The sequence below is a fragment of the Leptosomus discolor genome, chromosome 9, assembly GCF_034619465.1.
Source record: "Leptosomus discolor isolate bLepDis1 chromosome 9, bLepDis1.hap2, whole genome shotgun sequence".
Lineage (NCBI taxonomy): Eukaryota > Metazoa > Chordata > Aves > Leptosomiformes > Leptosomidae > Leptosomus > Leptosomus discolor.
Window position 1 is genome coordinate 27,723,244 of NC_141399.1, and position 26,984 is coordinate 27,750,227.

The 26,984-nt window shown below is 58.2% G+C and overlaps 3 protein-coding genes and 1 pseudogene across 4 annotated transcripts; all 4 read left to right on the top strand.

Annotated features, from left to right (window-relative positions):
• Positions 1-145: 145 nt before the first annotated feature.
• On the top strand, positions 146-5,958 carry SNX12 (sorting nexin 12). 2 transcript variants are annotated; one of them, XM_086470057.1, is made up of 4 exons: positions 146-312; positions 2,161-2,256; positions 2,474-2,598; positions 5,872-5,958. In XM_086470057.1, the coding sequence occupies exons 1-4, from the start codon at positions 148-150 to the stop codon at positions 5,924-5,926; spliced, it is 441 nt and encodes a 146-aa protein (XP_086326183.1). In that variant the 5' UTR covers positions 146-147; the 3' UTR covers positions 5,927-5,958. The 2 variants fall into 2 exon arrangements, with proteins under 2 accessions (XP_086326183.1, XP_086326182.1); XM_086470056.1 differs by lacking the exon at positions 5,872-5,958 and adding an exon at positions 3,115-3,302.
• On the top strand, positions 5,959-9,099 carry LOC147414904 (uncharacterized). The gene is made up of 7 exons (XM_086470055.1): positions 5,959-5,991; positions 6,387-6,512; positions 6,862-6,963; positions 7,595-7,695; positions 8,374-8,446; positions 8,696-8,767; positions 8,934-9,099. The coding sequence occupies exons 1-7, from the start codon at positions 5,985-5,987 to the stop codon at positions 8,987-8,989; spliced, it is 537 nt and encodes a 178-aa protein (XP_086326181.1). The 5' UTR covers positions 5,959-5,984; the 3' UTR covers positions 8,990-9,099.
• Positions 9,100-14,140: 5,041 nt separating this feature from the next.
• On the top strand, positions 14,141-21,510 carry SLC7A3 (solute carrier family 7 member 3). The gene is made up of 12 exons (XM_086470601.1): positions 14,141-14,177; positions 16,075-16,483; positions 16,669-16,827; positions 16,914-17,088; positions 17,180-17,292; positions 18,213-18,435; positions 18,627-18,766; positions 18,846-18,948; positions 19,253-19,464; positions 20,128-20,294; positions 20,575-20,683; positions 20,790-21,510. The coding sequence occupies exons 2-12, from the start codon at positions 16,114-16,116 to the stop codon at positions 20,921-20,923; spliced, it is 1,905 nt and encodes a 634-aa protein (XP_086326727.1). The 5' UTR covers positions 14,141-14,177; positions 16,075-16,113; the 3' UTR covers positions 20,924-21,510.
• A 90-nt stretch (positions 21,511-21,600) lies between these two features.
• Positions 21,601-26,225, top strand: LOC104354400 (serine protease 23-like; annotated as a pseudogene).
• The last annotated feature ends 759 nt before the right edge of the window (positions 26,226-26,984 follow it).

The window sequence follows — 26,984 nt, forward strand, 5'->3', positions numbered from 1 at the left end:
GACGGTGGCTGAGGAGCCCCGAACCCTGGATACCCACCTCGTTATTCAGGCGGCGGGCGGGCGACTTCACGTCGTGCACGGGCGGGGCGGGCTGCGGCAGCGAGCTGGGCGGGCCGGGCCGGGCGGGGCGGCGGCGGCACCACCACCATGTCGGAGGCGGCAGTGGCGGACACCCGGCGCTTGAACGCCAAGCCGCAGGACCTGACGGACGCGTACGGGCCGCCCAGCAACTTCCTCGAGATCGACATCTTCAACCCGCAGACCGTGGGCATGGGCCGCGCCAGATACACCAGCTACGAGCTCCGGATGCGGGTGCGGCCCCCGTGGGGCCTGTGAGCCGGGGCGGGGGGGGTAGGCCTCAGGTCCTGCCGTGGTCCGCGGAGCCCCGTGTGGGCCCGGGCGGGGCTGGGCTGCCTGGTGGTCGGGTGTACGGCCTGGGGGGGGGGGGGGGGGGGGCGGGGCGGGGCAGTGCTTGGTGCGCGGTGCCGGGGTGGTCTCGGTGCTCGGGCCGAGCGCGGCCTGCGCGGTTGGGACGGGGAGCGGCCATGCGTGCGTAGGGAGCCCGGCTAGGGCGGCCCCGTGCGGCGCGGGCATAGCTCCTGGGGCTCGGAGGAGCCAGGCAGCGTCTCTGCTTGTCTGCGGTGGTGGGGGGCTGAGGAGGTGAGCCCTGGCGCTGCAGGCCGGGCAGTGCTGGGCTGGGGCTGGCAGCTTGCCTGCAGCTCCGGTGGACCAGGGCTCAAGGTCAGGGCACTTACGGCTCGTGGGTTTGCCGGAGCCCTAAGGCATCCAGCTAGGGCTGGTATGCCCAAGGACAAGGAGAGTGCTGCCTCAGCAGGCTCCTGCACCTGTCTGTCCCATCTCTAGAGCCCCAGGCCTGGCACTGGGCACTGTTGGGTGGCTGCTGAGCAGGCCATGACTGCATGCAGCTGGTTATCTCGAGCAAGGGAGGAAAGCTAGCTAACAGTATCTTGGGACCTGATCACAGTGCAGTCGAGCCTACCACTTCTGAATCAGCGTGATCACTTTACAAAGAGCCCATGATCCAGGAGTGTTTGTAGCAGGCTGAGCACTTCCTGCAGGGTTCTCTTCACTGGACCTTAACCAAGCCGAACTGGAGACCTCTTTCACAGCTCTGCATCTGACAGCTGAAGGAACTAAAATTGAGCTTCCCCTGAAACAAGCTGCCTTTAGCGTATGTTAAGATGCTGGTGTTGACTTCAGTTTGTAGTGTGATTTAACTGCTAAGTCTCCACTGCCTTTCAGAAGAATTGTGTGTTTGCTTTTTTTCTGTTCTGACACTTGGTTTCCATCAGCCTGCCAAAGGGTGCCTGGCAGGTGGCAATGAGAACCCCTTAGTACCACTGAAACTAGCTCTTGTGGAGTTGCTTTGAAAGCAGCTGGTTTTATTTCTCAGACCTCTAAAGAACATAGTTAAACATGTTGCAGTAATACCTGTGTTCATCTAGGTGCTGCTGGTCAGAAGGTTTTGCTACTTCAGTTCCTTGAATGTTTCAGGCTGCATTGGTAGAGTAGAGGTGAAGTTACTGTAGCTGTCAGTCTCTAGACTAGTGGTGGGGAGAAGGGTGAACATTGCTGCATGTTCCTCCAGTGACACAAGCCAGATATGAAAAAGCTGCTTGCCTGTTAGGGTAGGCGATCTGTTCTGAGGGAAGATTGTAGCACAAGGCCTGGCCTTGAACAGTTGCTGAGATGAGATTTTCTCACTTAGTTCTTCCATGGAAATGCCAGTGTTGGGTCTGAGGTCCTTTTCCTCTGCAGGCTGCTATGGAGGTCTCTTGTCGATCACTTCAAAATGGAGTGAACTCGGGGGGGGGGGGGGCAGGCAGGGGGGAGGAAAACCAGCCTTCTCTGTATTGTGAGCCCTGGTTCCAGTGCATGCCCCTGGGAGAGGGCGTATTCCTGAAATAGTCACTTGAGGGGGAGGGAATGGCTGGCTCTGAGTAGCCTGGCAAGTGCTTGCTTGATTCTAAAGGGCTTCAGTGCTTGTGCGCTGTCCTGGATAAAGAAGCTGGGTATTCTCATGAGCCTCCTTCTCAGGGGGCTTGGTTTTCTAAATGCAGCTTCAGGTTTCAATTATGCGTTGAAATGTTATCTGGCTTCCAAAGCAACCTGCAAATTATCTACTTCTCTTCGTTACAGACAAACCTCCCAATCTTCAAATTGAAGGAATCGTGTGTGAGGAGACGATACAGTGACTTTGAATGGCTGAAGAATGAGCTGGAACGAGACAGTAAGGTGAGGCCTGGCTCAGACCTGCCTATTCCTGAAACCAGGACATATGGCAACAGCTGTAGCAATAATTTTGAGCTGCCCAGAAGAGAGGCTGTAGTGGTGGGCAGCTGTTCGGGCTTGATCTCTATCCATGTAGTGGGGCTGGAGGTAAGTGTCAGATGGCAAAGGGTATCCACTTGCAGGTGGCTGTTCTGCTGACAAGGTGATTCTGTGCTTTTAGATTGTAGTGCCACCGCTGCCTGGAAAAGCTTTGAAACGACAGCTTCCCTTCCGAGGAGACGAAGGCATCTTTGAGGAGTCCTTCATTGAAGAGCGGAGACAGGGATTAGAACAGTTTATTAACAAGTAAGCTTGATGTCCTGGGTTTGCTGGGTGCTGCCTTTCTGGCTGCTGCTGGGAGAAGAGGGCAAACTGCAACCCAGTAGCAGGTTGACCAGGAAGCAGTCTTGATCTGCTGCGCTCAGGTCCCATGCTAAAGGATGATCCCTGCATCTGGGTAACGCAACCATGGTGCTAAAGAAGTCCAGCTTTGAGTGTGGATTGTGTTCGGTGCTCTCTTCTGAGAGTGAAGTAAATATTAGCAGAAGAGCTGTGCTGCAGAGACCCACTGACAGGGTGGCGTTGGTTCAGGATGCTCATGCCCTGCTGCAGGGCACAGTGTGGGAGGGAGTAGCCCGTGCTCAAGCACCTCTTGCTGGCCATCTTGCACACCAATCCGGTGGCCTTGGCCTGAGCCTGATGTGGGTGTCCTTGGAGCTGGCTGCCTGTTAGCGAGGAGGTCTGCCTTACTCCCTACAGAGAGTAGAGGTGTGGGGGTCTTGGTGGCAGCTGTGCTAATCTCCACATCTGATTTTCTTCCAGAATTGCTGGACACCCACTGGCACAGAACGAGCGCTGCTTACATATGTTCCTGCAAGAGGAGACTATTGATAGGAATTACGTCCCAGGGAAAGTGCGTCAGTAGGAGCACCTGGCACCGTCTTCCTCCATTCCACCCTCCCTCCTGCAAAAATGACATTTATTTTTACACTAAATCTGTCTTCTCTGAACCAGCTTTTCCTCTCTTGAACCTCCCAGTTTGTTCAGTATTTTCCTCTTTTGTAACTGGCAGCAGCTTATTCTACTGGGCTGTGGTCTTGGCCTAAAGCTATGAAGATTTATGCAAGTGAGTGTCTTGTCCCACACCAAGGGGCAGATGTGAATCAGTGTGGGGCAGGAACTTGTTTATGGCATTAGGGTGTAGGAGCTGCCTCTCTCCCTGTACAGGAAGGTATGAGATGACCTTCACTCCCCTGTCTGTGCAGCCCCAAGCATCTCTGCCGGAGACTGAAGAATAGCAGTTGTCATGTTGGTCAGTGATTGCATCAGGTATTAGTTTTAGTAAGGCTTATCCAAAACAGTGAGTAGGTGCCTGGGTGTGTTGGTCTCTTGTCCACCCCATTCACCCTGCATGAAACCCCCATTCTTCGCTGTCTGGAAGTGCTGAGACCCAAGACCTACTCTAACCCTGCTCTCAGACTCCTGCGTTACAGACCCATTTGGTGTATTTGTGTTAATCCCCCTCCTTTCTAACATGCTGCTGGCAGCTTGAGGGGTTTCCATGACGCGTGGTGTCATGATACTCTGTGTGGGCAGTTTGGTGTATGGAAGCTTGGATAGTCTGGGCTGTAGCAGTGTGTGCTGCCATGCTTTGGCCCAGGATTTAAGAAATGCCACAGCCTGCTCTGCCACAGGCTGGTGTGGTGGTATTTCCAGCAGCACCCTGCTCAGCTGAGGCCTGGTGACCTTACCGTGTGCCCCAGCTGCAGAGGGGAGGAGATGGGTCTGGCTGAGGAGCAGCAGGAGAGGGCTGGTGGGGGCTGTTGTAGTGTGCAGCTGTCGTGGCTGCCACAGGAGGAGCCCAGCAGTGAGGCCTGGGGTGAGGCTACCTCTCCAGAGGGGGATTGCAGAAAATAGTCTGTCAGTTCTGGGTTCGACGTTTGCTTACAAAGCAGGAGAAGTCACAATGGCTTTTTGTCTGTTCTCCCCTGTTCTGCAGTAAGCTAGGCAGTTACTTGTGTGGAAGCAAGAACACAAGACTGGTCAGGGAAGTGTTCAGAGCTTGAGGGGGACCACGAGGCTGTGACTTGCTGCAGCAGAATTGTCCTTTGGAGGCTCCTCTGGCTGCCATAGCTGCAATGAGTGAGGTTGGGCCTCAGCTTGGGGGCTCCTCAGGTCAAGACTGGCTGGTGTATAGGTGCTTGGCCATTTTGTGGTGGCACAGTTGAGCCTTTCTTGGAGCATAGGCCTGCAGTGACTGCCCTCCCATTCCTGCCAAGCATGTCCCAGAAAAGTCCACCCTTGCGTCTCCTGGGTTTTCTGGTGAGGAACTGGTGCTGCTGGGTGAGAGGCTGCTCTCGGGGAGGAGGAAAAGTTGCTGAAACCGGGAGGGAACTGCTCTTGTCGCCGGCTCGGCCCGGGAAGGGCTCTGGGGCAGCGCAGAGGCTGGTGCCGGCGGAGGCGGCCGTGCCCGCAGCGGGCTCAGCCCCCGTCCCCCCCGCCGTTGCCAGCACCCGCTTGGGGCGGCGCTTTCCTCCTGCCTGTCCCGCCGCGGGGCTGCTCTCCACCCAGCTGTCTCCACCCTGTCCAGTGTAACGTCCCGGTTCCGTCCGCATTAAACCACTGTGAAGCCAAAGTGTCTGCCTCGTCTTGGGGGCGGGCGGGGGAAGCACCGGGAGGGCGCATCGGCGGGGCGGGCGGGCGCGGATCTCCCGCGGCAGGCGGCGCTACCCTGAGGCGGCAGGGGCGCGGGGAACCCTCCCCGGCGGCAGGGGGCACTACGCGGAGACGGGGAGGGTGCGGGTGTGCCTTAACCGCACCAGGGGTCGCTGCGCGGCGGCGCCGGGGCGGGAGCGGTTGATGGCGCTGAGGCGGGATGTGGCGGTCGGAGGAGCTGCCGGCGGGCCCCGACCTGCTGCGGCACGTAGGCGGCTCGCTCTCGCCGCTCTCCCCGCTTTACCTCAGCTTCTTCGAAGAGGAGTGCCGCGCCATCGCCACCCGCCTGCGCCTCGGCGCCGCCGCTGCGGCGGAGCCCTCGCCGGGCCCGGGGGAGGGCAGCGCCCTGTGGCCTGACGCCGCTGGGCCCGTCACCTCCACGCCCCTGCGCGCCTCGCCGCCCCTCGACGAGGGGGCCCCGGACAGCGCCACGCTCGCTGCCCGCCCGAGCACGAGTGGCTGCGAGGCCTCCGCTGCCCCGGGCCCGGCCCGCGGGGAGCCCCGGCGCCTCCCGCAGCCCGCTGCCGGCGGTTGCTCCGGTGCAGCGCGGCCCGGCTCCCGCCTCGCCCGCCCGCAGGACCCATTCCGTAAGGCAGCACGGCGCGGTACCGGACAGCCTCCCTCCGGTGGGCCGGGCCCCTCGGGCCGCCCCCGCCCCCCCACTCGGTCCCAGGGCCGCGGCGGCAGCAGGCTCTGTCTCCCCCGGGCACGGGCCTCTTTAGGTCCGGAGCTCCCCAAGGCCGGCAAGGGGCCCAGTGCCCCAGGAGTAAGGCTCGCCCGATGTCCAGGTGAGCCCGGTCGCTGGAGAGAGCCTCAGCGCAGCGACCACTTGCCCGGGTCTGCAAAACCTTCTCTCTTCCCCAGGTACCAAGCTGAAGCTGATGTCAGCTGCCGATTCCAGGCTTCAGCATCCCAGTAGGGCTCTACAGCAGACACAACCATCTGCCGTTCCCAAACCGGCCCCCCGAGACACAGAGATGGAAAGTAATTCTGCACCTGCCAGTTGCCTCATGCAAAGTGGGGAAGCTTGGGGGCACCGATGCTGCTGCTACAAGGGAGAAAGGGAAGGGCCTGGGCTGCAGCATGGGACAGAGACAGGGTGTGGGTGAGTGGGTAGTCCCTGGAAGTGGCGCAGGTACAAGCCCAGGAAATGCAGTTATGCCCCAAGTGCTGTGTTAGCACTATCTGGTCTCCCGCCAATGTGGGCTAGCAGCCTGTCGGCTTGGAGCCCTCACTGTGTGGTCTACTGGGATCGCAAGGGTGCTGGTGCCCATGGGCCTGAGATGAGCAGCCTGGCTGAGCCCTGGGCTGCCCTGGGAGAAGTGTGGCGTAGCTGCTTTGGAGTGGCAGTCTCTGTGCCTAATGTTTGTCCACTACAGCTGCTGTCAAGGTTGGGGGATGCAGACAGCCCTCCCGGAGGCTCTCTACAGCAATTCCTACTGTGGCTTCTCACTCCCAACTGCGGCTGCTGGGAAAACTGGCTTCCCCCAAGCGTTTTTGCCTCGGTAAGGGTGAATCTGGGCAGAAGCCCTGGAGGCTCCTGTATCATGGGAGGGGGTGGCTGCTGCCCTGGGGAGAACATTCAGGTCTTGGCTGCAGAGTCAAGGCTGATCCTGGGGAAAGAACAGGGGCGGGTATCGTGTGCTCGGCTCAGAGAAGGGGAAGTGAAATGCAGAGCCGTAAGGCTAGGCAAAGTCCCTTTCCCTGGAGAGGCACCCAGCAAAGAGCCTGAACAAATCTGGTGCTCTAGCTCATATGTAGGACAGGGAGCGGCCCAGGTGAGTGCATGTTGCTATCAGGGTACTTGAGCAGGGGTTGATGCTCTTCGCTTTCATTTGCTGGACCCCACTTCAGGATCGGCTACACAGGAGCTGATATGCAATAGGACACAAGAGCTAAAGGAGAACAGTGAGAGCAAAGAACAGCTGGTTGCAGCAGGGACTGTCTTGGGAGCAGGTGAGCGGTATGGAAGTGTGGTCTCGTGGAGGAGCAGGGGGCTGGAGCTTGCTCCCCTGTAGAGAGGAGCCCCTCTGGAGCTTTCCTCGCCCCTGGCTGCCAAAGGCCTGCTGAAAACCAGGCATCCTGTGAGTGCACCATGGTGAGGAGTGTAAGTTTCTGCATTGGGCTCTGGTGGATTCTTGCCTTGTGTTGGGGTCAGTGTGGGGAAACATAGGCAGCTGCCTAGGGCAGCTGGCAGCTGCTTGTTGGGTAGTGCTGCTCCCCAGCAGCGTCCTCGCTGAACGGGCGTGCCTGAGCTGCTCTGCAGGCAGGGTGCATTGCCTGCTCCAAGAACTGCAGTCCTGGGCCCTGCAGAGGAAGAGGAAGCGAGGCGGCTGTCCCCAGTCTGCTGGGGCAGCCCTGCCCTGCCAGGGCAGCTGTCTGACCTCCCTGTGCGAGCAGACTCTGATCAGGAGCCCAGAGCTGCTGGGAGCTAGGCCATGCAGGCCAGGCCAGCAGCAGCTGTTGGGCTGGAGGGGCTTGAAAACCTCTGGCTCACTCTGCCCCTGCTCTGGAGCAGGTCTGTGGCCTGGTTGAAGGGGGGCTGGGGGTGTCAGTTAGGTTTCTATGGCAACGCTTCTCTTCACAGGTAAGGCTGACCAGATGTGGGTGTGTGTGGGGTCTTCTTTTTCCAGTGAGTTGGCCCCTGGCCTGACTCCAGGGTGTGGGGATGCAGTCCCTGCTGAGCAGGTAAGAGCCTGTGTCCTGGCACTATGGGGCACCGTTCAGCCAGTGGCTTGGGCTAGCTGTGCCAGAGGTGGGAGGTGATGGGGCCTGGGGCTGCCAATTAGTCTTTCCCTGGCATTTACACAAGAAGTATATTTGCTACATGGCTTTACTGCCTCTCCGGTGCTCAGGGGACTGCAGGCTTCTGTCCAGTTAATATTTTTTTAAGGGACTTTTGAAAGATGCGCACCCCCTGTGGCTTGTGGTGTCACTTTTATACCTCCTGATGTGTTGGACGTGTTCTCAGGATGGGGTGAGCAGAGCCTGCGGCAAAGTGAGGCTCCAAAGTGTGAAGTCTCCTACCTGCAAAATATGTTTCTGTATTTGCCAGCAGTTTTAGGGCTGCTTGCCAGGAACCACTGCTGCGATGAACATGCCCTGGCAGGGGTCCCACGGGTGCTAGGCTTGGGGTGTCAGTTGGGCTGCACTGCAGCAGTGCCAGGCTCCTGAAGCACGGCTGAATTGCAAAACAGCGCCCCACCCTGACATGTGGAGGGGGCTGAGCAGGGCTCACCAAGCCCAAGAACCAGTGGTGTGTGTGTGCTGCCTGCAGAGGTGCTCCTCCACAGGAAGGGCTGTGCTGGGGCTGGGCTGTGGGTCACTACATGGAGGTGCATCACACTTACACCCTGCCCTTGCCAGTCTGCAGGTGATCAGCTGTCCCAGGAGCTGAAGCGTGTAAAGAACGAGCTGGAGCAAGTGAAGGTTGAGCTTGGTACGTGGGGCTGGCTGTTCTGGGGGCTGCAGGACACTCACAACCCAGATGACACCCTCTGCACTTATATCTGAGCCCAGGCCTGCAGCTCTGTGGGGATGGGGCTGGCTCCTTGTTCGAGGGTAGAGCAGGGATGGGGCTGGCTCCTTGTTCGAGGGTAGAGCAGGATCCCAGCTGCCGCCTGAGAGGGTCTGGGGGTGAGGTGTTCAGGACGGGCTGAGCACACACCTACTTGCCTCCTGCCTGCAGCTGACAAGACTGCCCAGTGTGAAGCCTATCGCCAGATGATCTCCTCCTTGCAGGCTCAGCTCAGAGCAGCAGGTATGTTCCCTCGCTGGGATGAGCCCTTGCCCCTGGGCAGGCTGCAGGAATGCTCCAGTGGTGTAACTGAGGGCTGCCAGGTGGGAGGGACGCAGCTTGTGGCCTTCCTTGTGGGGCAGGTGAGTGCTGGGAGCAGCAGTGCTTTGATGCTGCTGTTGCTCCCCAGGAATCTGTCCGGAAGATGCAGTGGTGGAGGAGAGTGGTGACGCAGGCAGAGACTGACAGCCAGCACGTGGGGACAGACTCACAACAGCCACTTGTCCAGTCGCTTGAGCCACTGGGCCAGTGATATTTGTGGAGCTCTTGAATGAATTAATTTTTTAACTCCTTGTATTTAAAATAAAGATGTCTTTTTCCCAGTGATGCTTGCTGTCTGCTGGGGTCGAGGCAGCGCCCAGTGCTGCCTGCTGTTCTCCAAAGGGCTGGGCAGAAAGGGCAAGTCTGTGTCCGGCTGTGGCTGGTTCTGCTCAGCCAGAGGCTTGAGGTCTGCTGCATTGAGGAGGTGGGTGCTGGTGGATGGAGGCACAGCATGGCTTTGGGAAAGCCTTTCTGGACAAACCTGGTGCTTCCAGGTGGGATGCTTGGATGTGTGGTGGTGGCAAGCAGCCATATGGGCAGGTTTCTGCCTTAAACTACCTTCATGCTGGACATGGGAAGAGCCAGTGCTGGCTGATGGCACATTGGGCTTCTGCAGCCATTGGCTACTGCTTACCGGTTTATTACCTGGTTGCTTGTGTCAGTGTCTGGGGGCAGGTGGTGGCGAAGCAGCACTTGGGACTCAGTCCCTCACTGTTCCTGCCTGCCAGGGCTGGAAGCCCTGCCCTGCCGCCTTCTCTCTGGGTTAGATTGACACAGGCGCCTTGTCAAGCTGCCTCACTTCTGGGTGAGGCCCTGGAGAGTCTCACTATCTGGCAGCACTCTGAGGCTGGACCAGGAAGGCTGGCGTGCTCCTGATCACCTATTCTCTCCTGGCTGCCCCAAAGTGCCGCAGGCAGCCCGCACCCCTTCCTGGTGCTGGCACAATCCGCAGTGGAGTGCTCCGGGTGGTTCCCTGTACATGCATGTTGAAGAGAACTTCTTGGTGCAGACACTAAGGGAGCCGACTAGAAAGGGTGCCCAGCTAGATTTGTGGTTTGTGAACAGAGAGGGACTCATGGGCAAAGTGGTAATTGGTGGCTGTCTTGGTCACAGTGACCACGAAGTAGTTGAGTTTCAGATCAACCATAGGAGAAAGACTGCCAGCAAAACTTTGACCCTGGGTTTGGGGAGAGCAGGCTTTGGGCTGCTGGAGAAGCTAGTTAGTAAGGTCCCCGTGGAATCTGCTTTTGAAGGTGTTGAGGTCTATGAATGCTGGTCACTTTTTAAGACCATCTCTTAAGAGCACAGGAGCAGGCAATTCCAAAGTGTCAGAAGTCAAGCAAGCAGGGCAGCAAGCAGCTTGGCTGAGCAGGGATCTTCTTCTAGAACTTAGGTGCAAAAGGAAAGTGTATGGACGTTGGAAGCAAGGACAGGTGACACGGGAGGACTACAGAGATGCTGTCTGCCACTAGAGCAAGAAAATTCATGTGGCCAAAGCTCAATTAGAGTTCAAACTGGCCAGCACTGTGAAGGGCAACAAAAAGGGATTTTTAAAGTGTGTTAATAGCAAAAAGGAGAATCAGAGATAACATTGGTCTATTGCTTGATGAGGTTGGTTACCTCACAAATAGGGACGTAGACAAAGTGGAGATGTTTAATGCTGTCTTCACTTCCATCTTCAACACTGATGATGGATCCTGGGACACCCCAGAGCCCTGTGTTGGAAGACTGTGACTGGGGGGATGATAAACTCCCAGCCAACCCTGAACTTGTTCAAGACTTGCTCCAGCTGGATGTGCATAATCTATGGGACCCAATGGGATTCATCCCAGGGTACTGAAAGAGCTGGCCAGTGTCATCGTGGGACCTCTCTCCATTATTTTTCAATGGTCCTGGGAGCCTAGAGAGGAAGCTGGCAAATGTCTCAGTTTTCAAGAAGGGTAAGAAGGAAGATCCTGGTGATTACAAGCCTGACAGTCTTGCTTCAGTCCCTGGTAAAATTATGGAGAAGGTTATTCTGGGAGTTATTGAAAAACACTTGAGAGACAATGGTCATAGCCAGCATGGGTTCACTTTCAGGGAAGGTCCTGCTTAGCCAAATTAATTTTCTTTTTATAACAAGGTCACCCACCTAGTTGACCAAGGGAAGCCAGTAGTTGTGGTGGTTTTGGATTTTAGCAAAGCTTTTGATACTGTCTCTCACAGTATCCTTCTGGATAAAGTGTCCAGCACACAGCTAGACAAGTCCATAATATGTTGTGTGAGCAATTGGCTGATGGGTCAGGCTGGTGGCCAGTCGCCAGTGGGGTTCTGCAGGGCTCAATTTTAGGGCCAGTGCTCTTGAATGTTTTTATAAATTATCTGGATGCAGGAATGGAATGTACATTAAGTAAGTTTGACAATGATACTAAACTAGGAGTAGCTGTGAACTCCCTTAAGGGTAGAGAGGCCTTACAGAGAGATCTGGATAGACTAGAGAGCTGAGCAACCACCAACCATATGAAATTTAACAAGAGCTGGATTCTCCACCTGGGGTGGTTAGACACACAGACTGGGGGATGAGAGGCTGGAGAGCAACTCTATAAGAAAGAGATCTGGGGGTTTGGACTGATGGCAAGTTGAACATGAGTCTACAGTGTGCCCTGGCAAACAAAAGGGCCAACTGTGTCCTGGGGTGCATCCAGCATCAATCACCTCCCAGTTGAGGGAGGTGATTGTCCCACTCTACACCGCACTGATGCGGCCCTACCTCGAGTATTGTGTGCGGTTTTGGGCGCCTCACTCTAAGAAGGACATCAAACTATCAGAGTGTGTCCAGAGGAGGGCTACCAAGATCATGAAAGGCCTTGAGGGCAAGACTTCCGAGGAGCAGCTGAGGTCACTTGGTTGGTTCAGCTTGGAGAAGAGAAGGCTGAGGGGCAACCTCATCAGTCTACAACTTCCTCAAGGGGGGCAGTGGAGGGAGAGGTGCTGATCTCCTCTCTCTGGTGACCAGCGATAGGACACAAGGAAATGGAGTGAAGATGTGTCAGGGGAAGTTCAGATTGGACCTTATGAAAAGATTCTTCACTGAGAGGGTGGTCAGTCACCGGAACAGGCTCCTCAGGGAAGTGGTCACAGCACCAAGCCTGTCAGAGTTCAAGGTGTGTCTGGATGATGCTCTTAGTCATATGGTTTAGTTTTAGGTAGCCCTGCAAGGAGCCATGAGTTGGACTTGATGATCCTTATGGGTCCCTTCCAACTTGCGATATTCTATGAGTCTATGCTCCAGTTGTAGAAGGTGTTAGAGCTCCAAAGGCTGATTTGGATCTGCTTCTGCAGGGCTTTTGGCCCCCTTTCCAGGCTGGAGCCACCTCCTACCCTCCTTGGCGCTGGCTACACGCACCCTGCCACTGTCTGCCTTCCTGCTGCTCCTGTTGGGACATGTACTTGGCTCACTCCTTGCCTCCACCTGCTCCCAGCCCTTGGCGCATGCTGCTGGATCAGGGCCCTGAATGGGGTGGGGAGAGCAGCAGACTGGGAGGTAAGAATGGGGCACTGGGAAGATGGATGTGGAGCTGTGTGTGAGGTCTGGGAGCTGGAGCCATGTTTGGTGCCCCAGTGCTGCTCCCTGCCTGAAACAGCCTCCCACGGGCTGCTGTCGCCAGAGGTTTTCTGGGAACTGGGTGAGTCTTGGTGTCATCCCCGCCTCCCTGCTCTGCGTACCCAGCCTCTGTTTGGCTGGGCCAGGGCGTCGCCCAAAGGAGTCCTGCTGTGCGCCCAGTGCTGCTGGTCCTGCCTGAGAGCATCCTCAGTGGTGGTGCTGCCTGCACCACTGCAGGCACCAGGGCTTTGGCCTAGCTGGGTCCCTGCCTGTTGCAGGCAGCCCAAGAAGGAGCAGGAAGCGCCTGGGCACTAACAGCGAGGCTGTGAGGGATTTCTGTATCTTAATCTTGAGCTCGCTTCCTTCCTGGTGCGGAGCATCTGGCCAGGGAGGGGAAGTGGTGTTGCTGAGGCATGGTTCATTCATCCGCCAGGGCTGAGAGCAGCAGAAGGCCTGCGTCACTGCCTGGCAGCTGCGCTCACAGGGTGCTGTTACTATTTCCATTGCCTTGAGGTCATTTTGCAGAGCAAGGGCTGAGAGCAGGAGGAGGGCCTGCGTCACTGCCTGGCAGCTGCGCTCGCAGGGTGCTGCGTTGCTATTTCCATAGCCTCGAGGTCATTTTACTGAATGGAGGTTTTTTGCCTCCCCGGCCCTTGTGTGTGCACCCCCGGGGGAGGTGGGGTGGGTGGACCCCAGTGCGGGCCTGTAGCACCCTGGCCGGTGCTCCTGCTGCTCTGCTGCAGATGGCTGGCAGCCTGTTGCCTCTGCCTGTGATACCGTGGAGGGGCTGGCTCACTTTCTGGCATTGCTGCCTATTTGAATGGGTGCTCACGACACATAAACGCTGGATTGCATCAGGAGCAGGTTTCTGGGCAACTGGTCCCAGCCTGTGTGCTGGAGAGAAAGGTGCTGGCTCCCGCTTCGCTCCTGGCTGCTGGCCCGACTGCCAAACAGTTCTCAAGACTGATGTTTCTCATCACTTAAAGGTGCCTGTTGCTCCTGGAGTTGACTGCACTGTAGGGGAGCAGTGTGGGCACTGGTCGGGACTCACTCACTGCCTGTGGAGCACATGGGGGTCGGGGCAGAGCCCCCCTCCGTGCCTCAGGCTGAGCTCCGGCTGCGCTCCCTGTGGCACGGCTGGCCACCCCGCTGCATCCCAGCCCTTGCCTCGCTCCCAGCCCCGGTGGGGCAGGCTGCCCTCCTGGCATACCTTGCGCTCGGGGGATCCTCGGCCGCCGCCTCCGTGGCCTTTCGCGGGGGCGCGCAGCTGATGCCGCTGGCCGCACGGTTCCTTGCCCTGGGCTCGCCGTTGCCGCACGCAGCAGCCGCACTCCCGGGGGCCGAGCCGTGCCTGGCCCCCGCCTCCGTGCCAGTTGTGACTTGAATTTTTTAATTTTTTTAAAAAATTTTTTAAATCTGTGACCCGGGAGGCGGCAGGGTATCAGGGCACGGGGACCCGGGCACGGGTGGGGCTGGGAGGAGACAGGCTTCCCCGCCGCGGGGCCAGTCCTACTCGCCCGTCGCTTCCCCCGGGGCAGCGGGGCGGGTCCACGGGGAGCGGGGCGGGGGGGCCTGCCGGTCCCTGTTTCCGGGGCTCAGCTCGGGGCGGTGCGCTGCGGAATCCTGCGGGCGGAGCCGCGCAGCCCTTCAACCCCCTCGGTAGAAGCAGCGGCGGCGGCAGTCCCGGCGCGAACGGAGCGGGTCGGATCGGAGCAGGACCGAACAGGAGCGAGCCGAGCCACGCCGCCGGTGAGTCGCGGCGGGCGCCGCCGCCGGGCCGGGCGGGGCCTGGCGCAACCGGTGCCGCGCTTGCATCAGCCGCCCGCCCGCACGTGGGGCCGGTGCGAGGCGGCGGCCGAGACCTGCCGCGGCGCCCCGTCTGGGTCCCGCCGCCCCCGGGGCAGGACCGGGCTCCCCGGCGGGACGGAGCGTGGTTGGCAGCTCCCCTGACCTAGAGATGCTCCCGTGGGGCCTGGGGTGAGGGTCCCGAGCGGGCGCTGACGGCCCCCGGCACCTGCCCCGAGGGGCGGCGGGATGCGGCGGGTACCGGGATGCGGTGGGTACCGGGAAGCGGCGGGCAGCGGGAGGCTCCTGCTGGCGGGATCTGTCGCCCGACACGTTGCTTCTCTGCTCGCCCATGGCTCGCTGCGCGCTCTCCATCTCGGGCGCCAGTGCGGCTTTCTGCTAAACACCTCTCCGGCCGTGGGCTGAGCCTCCCTAGGCCGGCTCTGAGGGGTGCTGCTGAGGGTCTGGGTGCTTAACGTGTGCCTTTTACCGGGCACAGCGAATCCCAGCGCAGCAGGGCCCACGGGGGTTAGGAAGGGCGGGCCGTCCCACATCTTCCTGCTCGGCACCACTCGCGCTTTTTTCTATGTGCTGCTCTGGGAATAAGAGCACCTTTCTGATGCCAGCCCCGTATTTGGAGAGCTTGCATCAGGTGTCAGAAATCCGTGGAGCAATCGAGAAGCGCTAGGGAAGGCAGCCAGAGCTGTCCGGGCAGTGGCTGGGGAAGGTGCCAGTGCTGGGGCACTTCTTGTTCCATTGAATCCTGGCCCAGGGGCTTCCCAGGCTGGGACAGCTCCTTGGGCCGAGGCCGAAATGTCTCATGTGCCAGCTCAGGAGGAGGTTTCTCCAGAAATGGGCTGGTTTCCTGGTTATGGGGAAGCAGCCGAGCTGGTGACTGCCACTGCAACCCTGGTAATCCCCTATTAGTGGAAAAGGGTTGCAAAGTTATCCTCGTGTATACTTATGCTGATCCATACAGCACGGTGGCGGTGCTGCCCCAGGCACCTGGCTGGAACGTGTTTTGTTTCCCAATGAAAGGAGCAGCCAGCAGGGAGAAGGTGCTGGTGGGTGTGGGGTGCTGGCTGTGGACATTGGGAGCTGCTTTCCTTGTGGCCTCTCACCCTGTGCTGGCTGCCATGACCACAGCGTGGTCATCTCCCAGAGCTTTTTAGGGATAGGTGGCTGCTGTGAGCAAGGGGAGTTGGGGTGTTGCACGTTTAGGGCGATGGCAGTCTGTGGAGCATGCGGGCTGCTCAGCAAGCACCATCACCATGCAAGGGGTGTGTGCCAGGGGCTATGTGTCTGGCCACGCATCCCTGCCGAGGGTGTAGTGCAGATGCTGGGAGCAAAGGAGGAATAGTCGTGTCCCAGTGAGTCAGCCCAGCCTGCCAAATCCTCCGCTTTGTCTCCCTGCCATTGCTGCTGCACACGCCCACATGCCAGACCGGAGAGATACGCTAGCAGTCAAGTTTGGGCTGAGGGATCTCCAGGCTGCCAAATCAGTGGAGAGCTGCTGGGAGGCAGTGAGCAAGCTCTGGGATGTGCCCAGGGGCTCCATGGTGGGAACCACACAGGGCTTGTGCAATGAGCCTATTTCCCACCATGGACTTGCTGGGTTCATCCCTGGCTTGCCTTCCTGGTGCAGGGGCTGCATGAGTGGGGTATGCACAGCCCCACAGTGCCTTAGAAGGAGCTGCCGTAGTCTTTGCCCCGCCAGCGTGGTGGGGACTTGGTGCCGATGGGTTGGCTGGGAGCAGGCACAGCTCCTCTGGGTGTCGCTGCCTGCCCTGCTCCCCACAGTGTGGGTCCTGTGGCCTGCAGGGCACTGAGATTTATGCTCCTACTGTCCCTTCTCTTGCAGGGGTCTTGAGCAGCTGAGCACCACCCACAAGAGGACGAGATGTTCGGAGGAAAAATGACTAGCATTGGGAAGAAGCTGATCCGCCGGCGTATGGTGGATCTGAGCTCTGAGGACACACGTTTTGCTCGCTGCCTCTCCACACTGGACCTCATAGCCCTTGGGGTGGGCAGCACACTGGGGGCTGGTGTGTACGTGCTGGCTGGGGAGGTGGCCAAGGAGATGGCTGGTCCATCCATCGTCCTCTGCTTCCTGGTGGCTGCTCTCTCATCGGTACTGGCTGGACTCTGCTACGCAGAGTTTGGGGCCCGCGTCCCCAAGACCGGCTCTGCCTACCTCTACAGCTACGTCACTGTTGGCGAGATCTGGGCTTTCACCACTGGCTGGAACCTCATCCTCTCCTACGTGATAGGTACAGGGCTGGGCAGGGTACTGGTACACATGCCTGGGCTCCTTCCAGCACCACATTGGCAGCATGGAGGGCTTGTGGGGGCAGTATGTAGTGCTGTGGAAGCAGGGTGTGGGGTGGGATCAGCAGGGAGGCAGGTGCTGCTCTGCCCTCGGCTTGGACTGATGCACAGATTTGCTATCACTCAGGCACAGCCAGCGTGGCTCGAGCCTGGAGTGCAGCATTCGACAACATCATTGGCAACCACATCTCCACCACCTTCATGAACAAGACCACACTGCATCTGCCAGGTGTGCTGGCGGAACGTCCGGATTTCTTTGCCCTGATCCTGATTGGGCTGCTTACTGGTGAGTGTATAAGAGCAGCTCCATGGCACCACTGGTGGTGGTGTGGGAGCCTGGAAGGTCCCCACTCACCCCTTCTGTCCCTGCAGTGCTGCTGGCCTTCGGTGTCAGCGAATCCGCGCTTGTCAACAAAATCTTCACGGCGGTGAACCTGGTGGTGCTGGGCTTTGTCATCATTGCCGGCTTTGTAAAGGGAGACATCAAGAACTGGCAGCTCTCGGAGGACTACACCAACCACTCGCACCTGGACCTGAGAGATGACAGGTGAGGAAAGCAACTGTGGTCTGGCACTGGGCTGACACTGGCCCCACTGTCCATGCACCACATGGCAGCTGCTCTCCTCCCTCCTCTCCAGGAAAAAAGCTTTTGGCTCTGGTGGGTTTGCTCCCTTTGGACTGGAAGGGATCCTGACTGGTGCTGCTACCTGTTTCTACGCTTTCGTGGGCTTTGACTGCATCGCCACCACAGGTACTGCCTTGGGCGAGGGTGGTGGCTGGTTAGGACCCGTCTGGGAGGATGCTCCATGGTGTGGGAAATGGCTAATCCCACTACTCCTGGGAGGTTTCCCAGCACAAAAGGGCTCACAGTTTGCCCTGCCCCAGGAAAAGGGGCTCCCTGCACTGTACAGTGGGAGTGGGGCTGCACCCTGCCTGCGCAGGCAGCTCTCAGGGTAGCGGGAAGCCTTTCTCCTGCAGAGTTGAGGCTGCCTCAGTGCTGGGAATTGCTAGTGCCTCTTGGTTATTTCCTAGCCTCAAGCAACGTTTTTCTAAATGACTGAGTTCATGCAGAACCACTGCTCTCTGGAGCACAGGAAGCCCTCTTAATTTCCTCTCATTCCCCGTGGAATCTACTTAGTGGGTGGCTGGTACAGGCTGTTCTGCCTGAACTCCCTGTCTGTGTCTCCCTGCCCCCATGGGCTGCCCAGCAGCTGCCTTCTTCCCTCCTACACTGGCTGCCGAGCCCCTTGCTGGGGGATGTGGTGCAGCGGGAGAGCATGCCTTTGCAAAGGCCGGGGGACAGAAGGCACAGTGGCTGCATCGCTGTGCCCACATGCACCGAGGATCCACATTCAGTGGGCTCTGCAGGGAGTGGGAGCTGCTGGTGGGGGCAGAGGGCTGGCACAGCCTGGGCAACTGTAAGCCCAGCTGCTGGGCAGCCACATGTCTGGAAGCCGGGGCCGCAGCCCCACATCTCTGCTCTCAGCAGTGCCGAAGCCTCTGCCAGTGCCGCAGCATGGCTGGGGACCCCTCCTTTCCAACAGCCCCCGCCTGCTGCTGCCCAGCTCCATGCTGCCATAGAAAGTCCATGCTGCAACTTGTCTCCCGGGGTCAGCTGCCCCACGCAGTGCTGTGGGGCAGGGATGGACGCTGCCTCTTGCCTCTGCACAGGGGAGGAAGCCAGAAACCCACAGCGCTCGATCCCCATTGGCATCATTGTGTCCCTCCTCATCTGCTTTGTGGCTTATTTTGGAGTCTCTGCGGCCCTGACACTCATGGTGCCCTACTTCCTCCTGAACAAGGAGAGCCCCCTGCCTGAGGCTTTCAAGGCGGTGGGCTGGGAGCCTGCCCGCTACGCTGTTGCCGTCGGCTCTCTCTGTGCCCTCTCTACCAGGTAGGACTGGCTCCATCCCTGGCAGCGCCTGGCATGGCACAGGGACCAGCAGTATGCGTCCTGGCTGGGCTGGGGGTTTACCACATCCCGGTGCTGTCCTACTCCCAGCACAGAGCTGGTCCCGTCTCCATCTGGGTGGTGGGTGTGGACAGCTCTCCTGGCAAGCCCTGAGACATCTCTCCCCACGGCAGCTTGCTGGGCTCCATGTTCCCCATGCCCCGTGTGATCTATGCCATGGCGGAGGATGGGCTGCTCTTCAAGTTCCTCTCCAACATCAATGGCCGCACAAAGACCCCTCTGTCAGCCACCATCACCTCAGGGCTCCTCGCGGGTAAGGCTCCCAGCTGCCACCTCATGCTCGGTCCCCTGGCGGTCCAGAGCCGTGCTCATGCTGCATGTCCTCGTTGCAGCGGTGATGGCCTTCCTGTTTGACCTGAAGGACCTGGTAGACCTCATGTCCATCGGCACGCTGCTGGCCTACTCCCTGGTGGCGGTGTGTGTGCTCATCCTCCGGTGGGTGTCTCCTCTCATGTGGCAGTGCCCAGGGTGGATGTGCCTTGCATTGAGCCTGAGGCATATGGCCACAGCTTTTTAATGGGGAGATGCAGGCTGGGGGAGCCTCAAGCCCCCAGGGTGGAGGCTGTTCACAAGAACCTACGCGGTATCTCTGGGCACATCCCTGGGGTGGCCGTTTCAGGGTCGTTGCTGGAGCAGCACACAGGGCTGGAGAAGCGGGAAGGGTATGAGGGTGCTGCCCACTCTCCCCCTGGTCTGGGAAGTTCCTTGGGCTCTGCTGCAGCTTGTCCCATCTGCTCAGGTACCAGTCCAGGCAGCTGAACTCCCCGAAGGCCATGGAGATGCTGGAGCTGAACGGGAACGAGGAGGAGAGGGTGATCATGAACCCAACTGTCACTGCTACCAGCACCCAGCAGAAAGAGATGCTGTCCCTGGCGACGCTCTTCAATCCGCCTGCGGGCACCCCCACTGTGCTGTCCGGGCGCATTGTCTACATCTGTGTCTCGGTCATTGGTGAGTGAGTGGAAGCTTGTGGCAGATGTCTCCTCCTGACAAGGACTGGAGTGTTTTGGCATGTCTCTGCAGAGCTGGAAAGGGACGGTGGGCACGCCGGATGCAGGAGAGGGGCTCGGCAGCATAGGGTGCCAGCTGCTGTTGGCAGTGCCAATGGGCACTGGACCTGCTCTGCCCTGAGCAGGGTGCCAAGTGCAGGGCACAGCCAGGGTTTGGGGCACATGGGGGCTGATGTAGGACGTGGGCTCTAAGCCAGGCATGTGCAGGTGGTCATGGGAGCTCCCTGTGACAAATCTGGCCTAGGCTGGCCACAGCGAGGGTGGTCCCCAGCCCCCCGAGAGCACTCGGGCTTGGCCAGTAAGGTTTGATCCATCCATCAATGGCTTCATTGTGCAGCCAGAATGGGGTGGCTCAGCCAGGTGTGGGTAAGTGTCAGAGCTAGGTTTAAGCCCAGCTGAGTGCAGGCTCCCCTTGGCTTGCTGGGCTGGCAAGTTCATCCAGCAAAGTGCTTTCCTGAGGCTTTGGGGTGGGTGTTGGATATAGCGTGTGCTGGACCCGTACCTCACCAAGAGGAATGGGTGCCTCAGCCCAGCCGTTGGTGAGGCTCAGGGTCCCAGGGAGGTCACGTGCCATGCAGCCCCTCAACTGCCCCCTCTCTTGCAGCCACACTGATCACAGTCATCTGCGTAGTTGTCACCCTGAAGGTGACCGCACTGAAGGATGCCAGTGTGGGATGGATCGTGGCCCTGGTGCTGCTTCTTGTGGCTCTGCTCATTCCCACCATCATCGTTTGGAGGCAGCCGCAGAGCAACGCACGGTTGAACTTCAAAGTGAGTGCAGCCTTCAGCAGCTCGGTGTCTGCACCCACATGGACCACTGGCAGGGTCTGGGCCATTGTGGGGTCTGCCAGGGCTCACTGCCAGGTGGTCACCATCCAGGAAAGCCCAGGGCCCTGAGACATGGTTCTCTGAGGTGCAGTCCCTGGTGTGGCAGTGCCTGGGTGCTCTCCGGGTTGTGGCAGGGGTGGGATCCCTCTGTGGCCAGGAGAATCCTTGACTCCAGCAGGGTCCCTCAAGGCACAGCTAACACGGCACCTCTTGCCCCTCACAGGTACCTTTCCTCCCGCTCCTGCCAATCTTCAGCATCTTCGTTAACATCCTGCTGATGGTACAGCTGAGTGCTGGCACCTGGGTGCGGTTTGCCATCTGGATGGCCGTGGGTAGGTGACCTGTGAAGGGCAGCATGGTGCCTGCAGGGTCTCCCCTGGGGGGCTGTTATGCTGGCAGGCCGACACTGAGCATTTCATTGTGGAAACTTTCCTGCAGGTTTTATCATTTACTTCAGCTATGGGATTCGGAACAGCGTGGAAGGGAAAAATGTGGAGGAACCCTGTGCCACAGTAGAAAAGCCTCTGCACCACCCTGGACTGGACCTCGGTCCTGGGGCTGCTGAGGTCTGAGGGAACCAGGCACCGGCACACTGTGGACCTCTGACAGTATTCCCGCTCAGGGACAAGATCATGATCCACACGGTACATCCATCCCCTCTCCCACGGAGAGTGAGTCCCAGAGTCAGGACTGTGGAGCTGGGTCATGTGCTGCCTTTTCCCCTCACAGAGCAGAGGTCATGGAGATGAGTCCCTGAGAGTGCTGGTGGCCCAGGGCTGGTCTCTGCCGTCCCCTCAACCCCACCAAGGGGCAGTGACAATGGCACGGCCCTCCTGCCGTGGAAGCTGCTGTCAGAAATGCTGCTTTCCCTGCTCACAGGAGGCCTCACATGATGGGGCGTCTTGTTCTGGTACTGCAAACAGTCCAGTACTCCCTGGCAGCATAGGGCTTAGCTGGCCAAAGCCCTCTCTGTGCCTGGGATTTGCATCCCATGCTGAGCCCTGTGCTGCCCTGGCCATGCTGCTTCGTGTGAGCACCTAGCTTGGGTGTCCGTGAAGATGTCCACAGTGTAGCTGTACCAGTGTCCAACCTCGTATGCCTTTGTATAATTGGTGTTTTAATGTTGACTTTTGTACCTATTAAACTAAATGTTTTTTAAGTGCTTGGCTCTGTTGGTCTTGCCGCATCTTGTGTTAATGCCCTGTGGCCACAGACGCCCAGGCAGGACCCCACATGCTACCATGCTGGTATGAGGCTGGTGCCAGTACAGAGCAAGGCTCAGCCACAGCTGGCTGTGCTGGGTGAGCTCCCTGCCCAAAACTGCCGGCTGGAGCCTCCAGCCCTCACGCTGTCCCCTGGGACAGTGAGCCAGGAACCACGGAGCAGTGCTCCAAGCCAGCTCAACCCAGCACTGTTGGTACCTGTGGGCAGAACACCAGTCTACCATGGCCCTGTCCTGCAGTCCCTGTGCTACATGAGAGTGTGTCACCAGGTTCCAGAGCAGTGGCTGCAGTAAAGACCTTGGAAATACCTCCTGGAAGCTCCAGCAATGGCCTGCAGAGTAAGCATGGTCAGGAGCTGTGCTGCATCTATGTGAGAAGATGATTTCCCAGATTCTGGTCTGGTCTAAATCAGCCCTGACAGATTATTTTGCAAAATAAACTAATTTAGGGCAGATGGATCTTGCGTGTTTTTGGCATCTCTCCCTATTCACTGGCAGCGGAGGAAGGTCACTGCACGGTCAGTGGCAAGGGCCCCACACCATCAACTCTGCTTGGCCTGGAGCTGTGAGCCCTGCCCCAGGGCTGTGCCTGGACTGAAAGAGGCTGAAGTACTGCTCCTGGCCCCACACCAGGCACTGCCTGCCCCACTGTCCTGGGCCAGGGTGCCCTGCCAGAACCTCAGGCTCCAGCCAACAGGTGCAGCTGGTTCCTCACAGGTGCTTCCAGCTCTCCTGGTCATGCTGTGCTGGGTCCCACCACCCCACCTGGTGGGTATCTTCTGGCAGGGGGCAGCACATGGGGCCCTGCTGAGCCCTCGCTCCCCCTGGCACCCATGCACCCAGGGTGCTGTTGCCCAAGCCTAGCAGGCTGTCCTGGTTTGGCTGGGTTAGAAATTTAGGCCACCCATGCTAGGCAGGCTGTTAGCAGGTTTGAGTCTGCCAGGGCAGCTGACCTGAGTTAACTACAGGTGTAGCCTGTACCATAATGTCATGGTCATTATAAGGGGGGAAGGTTTGCTGAGGGGTGGGAGTTTCTGTGGGGTTCCTTCTGCTCTTCCTCTGGTGCCTCTCTGCTCCTGAGGACTGCTTTCAGGTCAGTTGTGACTGCTGCGTGTTCATTTGGATGAGTATAACTTTGTATACCTTTGTTTGTAGTGGTATTACCTCATCAAAATCTGTTCTCCTTTTTGCTGATTCCCCTTTCTGGCTTGTGAGGGGTTGTCAGGTGAGAGAACAACTGTTGTAGTTTAACCCTGGGTACAGGCTAAACAGACACAGGCAGTGGGCCTGTGATACAACTGCAGCCCTCATCCCCTGGCTTGGCAATGCTACAGCCCCTTAGGTCTTTGTTTGTGTCTATGTCCCTGTGCATGTCCATATCCATGGCCATGTGAGGGTCTGTTTGTGCCCATGGATACGTCTGAGCCTGGCTCCTGGCTATCCTGCTGAGCACTGGTATTCCATCCTGGGTACCCGTCGGGACTAGCAGAGCTCCAGGCATAGAGTGGAGTGCTGGAAGCCCTGGGCAGCTCCCACCATGGTAATCTGCCAGGAAAGCAGTTGTCTGGCAGCCATCAGTCCGTGTTGGTGTGGCGCAGTGGGTTGGTGCCATCCTGCTATGGGCATGGATGCTGGTGGAAGTGCAGCAACCCTGTACACCTTTGGGGCTCTGTGCCAGGTGCCCTGGCCTTGGCTGCCTGCCTGGGTGGGGCTGCCTCAGCCCTAGGCACTTACTCTGGGGCGGACCCTGCCTCCCTCTGCCTGCTACCTCCTTCCATCCTATCTGGGCTAGCGGAGCTGCCACAAATGGCACCGCATCCCCCACCGGCCAGTACGCCTGCCTTTCCCAGGCCCCACTGGCATAATACTGTACACTTCTGTGCATCAGTGGGTGAATAACACTCAGTCGGAGCCCTAGTATGTTGTTGGCACAAAGGAGTAACTTTAACTTTTGCCACACCAGTGTGTCGCCTGCTGAGATGCTCTGATATCAATCCAGGGATCCATTGTGCAGAGAGGGGCTGGGAGGGAAGCGCATTCATGAGTGAAGGCTGTCGGGTGTTGGGGGCTTCAGGGTTGTCTTTCCCCTCCTGTGCCAGCCTGGAAGGGACCATTTTCTGGTTTGGGGAAGAGCAGCAAAAAGCAGAGCCTAGCCTTGCCACTGAGTGGCCTGGTTCCCAGCCCAGCACACAGCTGCCTGTGGTTTGCCCCATCAGCCAGGGCGTTTCCACCCAGATTCAAAGCACAGGCTGTGTTGATGCTTGCTGCCCGGCTGTGAGCCTTGCCAGGGCAGCTCCGGCGCCAGCAGAGTGGCTCTCAGAGCCATGGAGGGAACCAAACAAGGTTGAAGCTGCTCCCCTCGGTGTGCCTCTGCTGCTGCATGGGTGCTGGGTAGACTAGGCACAAGTGTGGGCAGAAGCATAGGCAGGGGTGGCAGGGCTGTTTCAATGCTATCTTGCTGGTGGTAGTGCTGGGGGTGGCATTCAGGCAGGCTCCCCTGAGAGCTACAGGAGGGCTTGGTTTGTGATGTCCCTGTAGCCACCTCCACTGGATTTAAAGGGGAGCTGGAGGGTTATTGGCTCCAGCTGCATTTGAACCAAGCTATGTTGAGGGGACAGGCAGCTGGGGCAGCATTATAGTGAGGCCTGGCTGTGGCCACTAGCTGATGGCGACATGCTCTGGCTGTGGGCCATGCCAGGATGCAGCACTGGTGGGTCAGAGTGGGGGAGTGCAGAGAACTGGTGGCTCTCTGCCTCCCTCCCTCCCTGCCTGGCTCCATCCTGTCCCCTGCGGCTTTTATAACTGCACCACTGCCATGTGTCCTGCACAAGCCCACGCTGCTGTGGGGGGACATAGGGCTTTCCCAGAAGAGGCCCAGAGCAGCTCTCTCTGCACACCATCTGCTTGCTGAGGAAGAGCCTCTGGGGGGGCTGCCAAGAGGAGCCCATGTGAGTACGTGGGCTTGGGGCAGGATGGAGATGGAGGGCTGTGCTGCTGAGCTGTTAGAGCTAGCACTGCAGAGCCTGCCTCCTGCACTGTTCCCCTGCTAGAACAGGGGTGGCCCTGGTACATGGACCTGTAGAAGCAGGTAAATTTTAAATTGGGTACAATGATCCATTTGGGAGTTAAAGTAGGCTGGCTTGTCTATGCTGCTCTGTGACACCAAATACTTCAACCCAAAGAGTTAATGCACTGCATTCTTCCCAGAAAGCAGGGTACCGTCAGGTCTTCTTCACCCACAGGTGACCAGCTGGTGGAGTTGAGCTGGGTGGCTGCCAGATGGGACTCATCCATCAGCAGGGTTCAAGACTTGGAATTTGGGGAATCCACCCTGGGGCAGACAGGGTTACTGACACGACAGGGTAAACTCATCAGCTGGTAATACTTCTGCAGCTGGTGCTGGGTTGTGCTGCAGGGCCTCACAGTCCAGAAGAGCTCCAGGAGATCAAAGCTGGTGCCGGTGAGATTCCTATCAACCCTTATTCACCTGGCTCCAGGCAGGTCCCAACCCTTCTGCTTTCTGAAGTAACAGCTTAAGCACGCATGACCCCATAGCTGGCACTAGGCTGCATGCATCCGATAATCCTCTGGGCCCCAGCCGCAGCAGGTGGCCAGCTCTAATCATGCAGGCTTAATGCTCTCCTTGCTTTGCAGGTCTAATATGATGACTTGCTGCCAGGTGGTTGCTCTTCTCTTCCCAGTGCTGCAGCTGGTGACCTGGTTCCCACTCTTGTTCCCTGGTCCACGCTCCAACTAGTCAAAGTGTGGTTCTTGTCACAGCCCATCCCGGAGCTGACAACATGCTGTGACGACACCTGTGCCTGGTAGGATGCTGCCCTGGTCTCTCAGGACTTCCAGGAGCACCTCTTCTAGGAGACGGTGTATTCCAACAGCACCTGCACTCTCACCTTGGTGGAAGTGAGCCCCCTTGTGAGTGGAGAGAGTGGAGGTGGCATGTGGGACACAAGAAGCAGATCTATGGCACAGGCGGGTGGTTTTCCATCAGTGGGAACCATTTCCTGATGAACTACCTTTTCTCTGCCCCCATCAAGATCTCCATGGGCATGCTGGTGTCTGAGCAGCGCATCCTCACTGCTGCCCACTGCATTCACAACAGCAAAGACTATGTGAAGGGGGCCAAGAAGATCAAGGTGGGTTTCCTGATGACAGTGCAGAGCACTGGCAACAGGATAGGAACAGACGAGGAGGCTAATGATGCACTGGATCCAGGGCCCCAACTCAGTGAGCATGGACTACAATGACACCCTTTTGGAGCTGTGCAGGCCACACTGATAGCACATGAAACTGATGGCAGCTCTGGTAGCAGAGGAGATGGCTGGGAAGAGGATTAATTTCTCAGAGTTCAACAGTGATTGGCTGGGTGAGCTGGTCTACAGCTTCTGTGAGGTGGAGGATGAGACGGTCCACCTCATCTACCAGCACTGTGATGCCAGGCCTGGTGCATCTGGCTCTGAGGTGTATGGCAAAGTGTGGGACCCTGTATGACACAAACGCGAGAGGAAGGTGATCCGGGTCTTCTCAGGGCACCATTGGCTGGGGAGCCCAATGTTGCCGTTTGCCTGACTGCTCTGAAGTTTGCTCAGATTTGTTACTGCATCAAATGGGACTCTAAAAGCTGTCTCACTGAATGAGAACCACAGCCTGCCTCTTCCACTCCCCAGTGCAAATGGCTTTGAGTGTGGTGGTCCTGAGTGAGAGCATGGCTGAGGAGCAGAAAAGTTTCCTTGCAAGACTGCTCCACTTCATTCTGTTCTCTATCATAAAGGAAGAGGGCCTTCACAGATCACAAGACGTCCAGCAGAAACTCACTGGAGTCCAAGTCCTGATTACCTAGGAAGCCTGAAGAAGGGTGGTTTAAGATTCTTTGTTTGGTGCTGGCATGAACTCAGTATCAGGGTTCTTTACAGAAAGAGCTTGGCTGTCAGACAGGGAGAGCAGCCTCTGCTTCCAGCACGTTAACTGCTCACAACATGGACAGGCAGCCACATGCTTGCTGTTAAGCTTTACCTGGCTTCTCTTGGGTCTCATCAGGTGTCTGTCTGTCGGCTGCACTGCCTGGCTTGATACTGCCCCAGCAATGTGAGGACAAAGGGTTTTCTCTCCTAATAGGACCTTTGTACACTGATGAAAAGTGTCTGAAAGGGAACCCTGGAGCCTGAGTCTTCTGGGTACACAGTATGCCACAGTCAGGAGCCTGGCTAGGGCAGGAGGGGCTGCTCCAGGACCCTGGCAGCCACTGTGCTTGGGAACACTCTTGGCAAGGACACCTCTTCTGACTGATGCAGCATGATGCCACATGGGTACCTACACATGGCAGCACAGGCCAAGAGCTGGGAGCACCTGCTGATATGTAAGCTTTCTCATTTCTCTTTGGTTCTCTCTGGGATTGC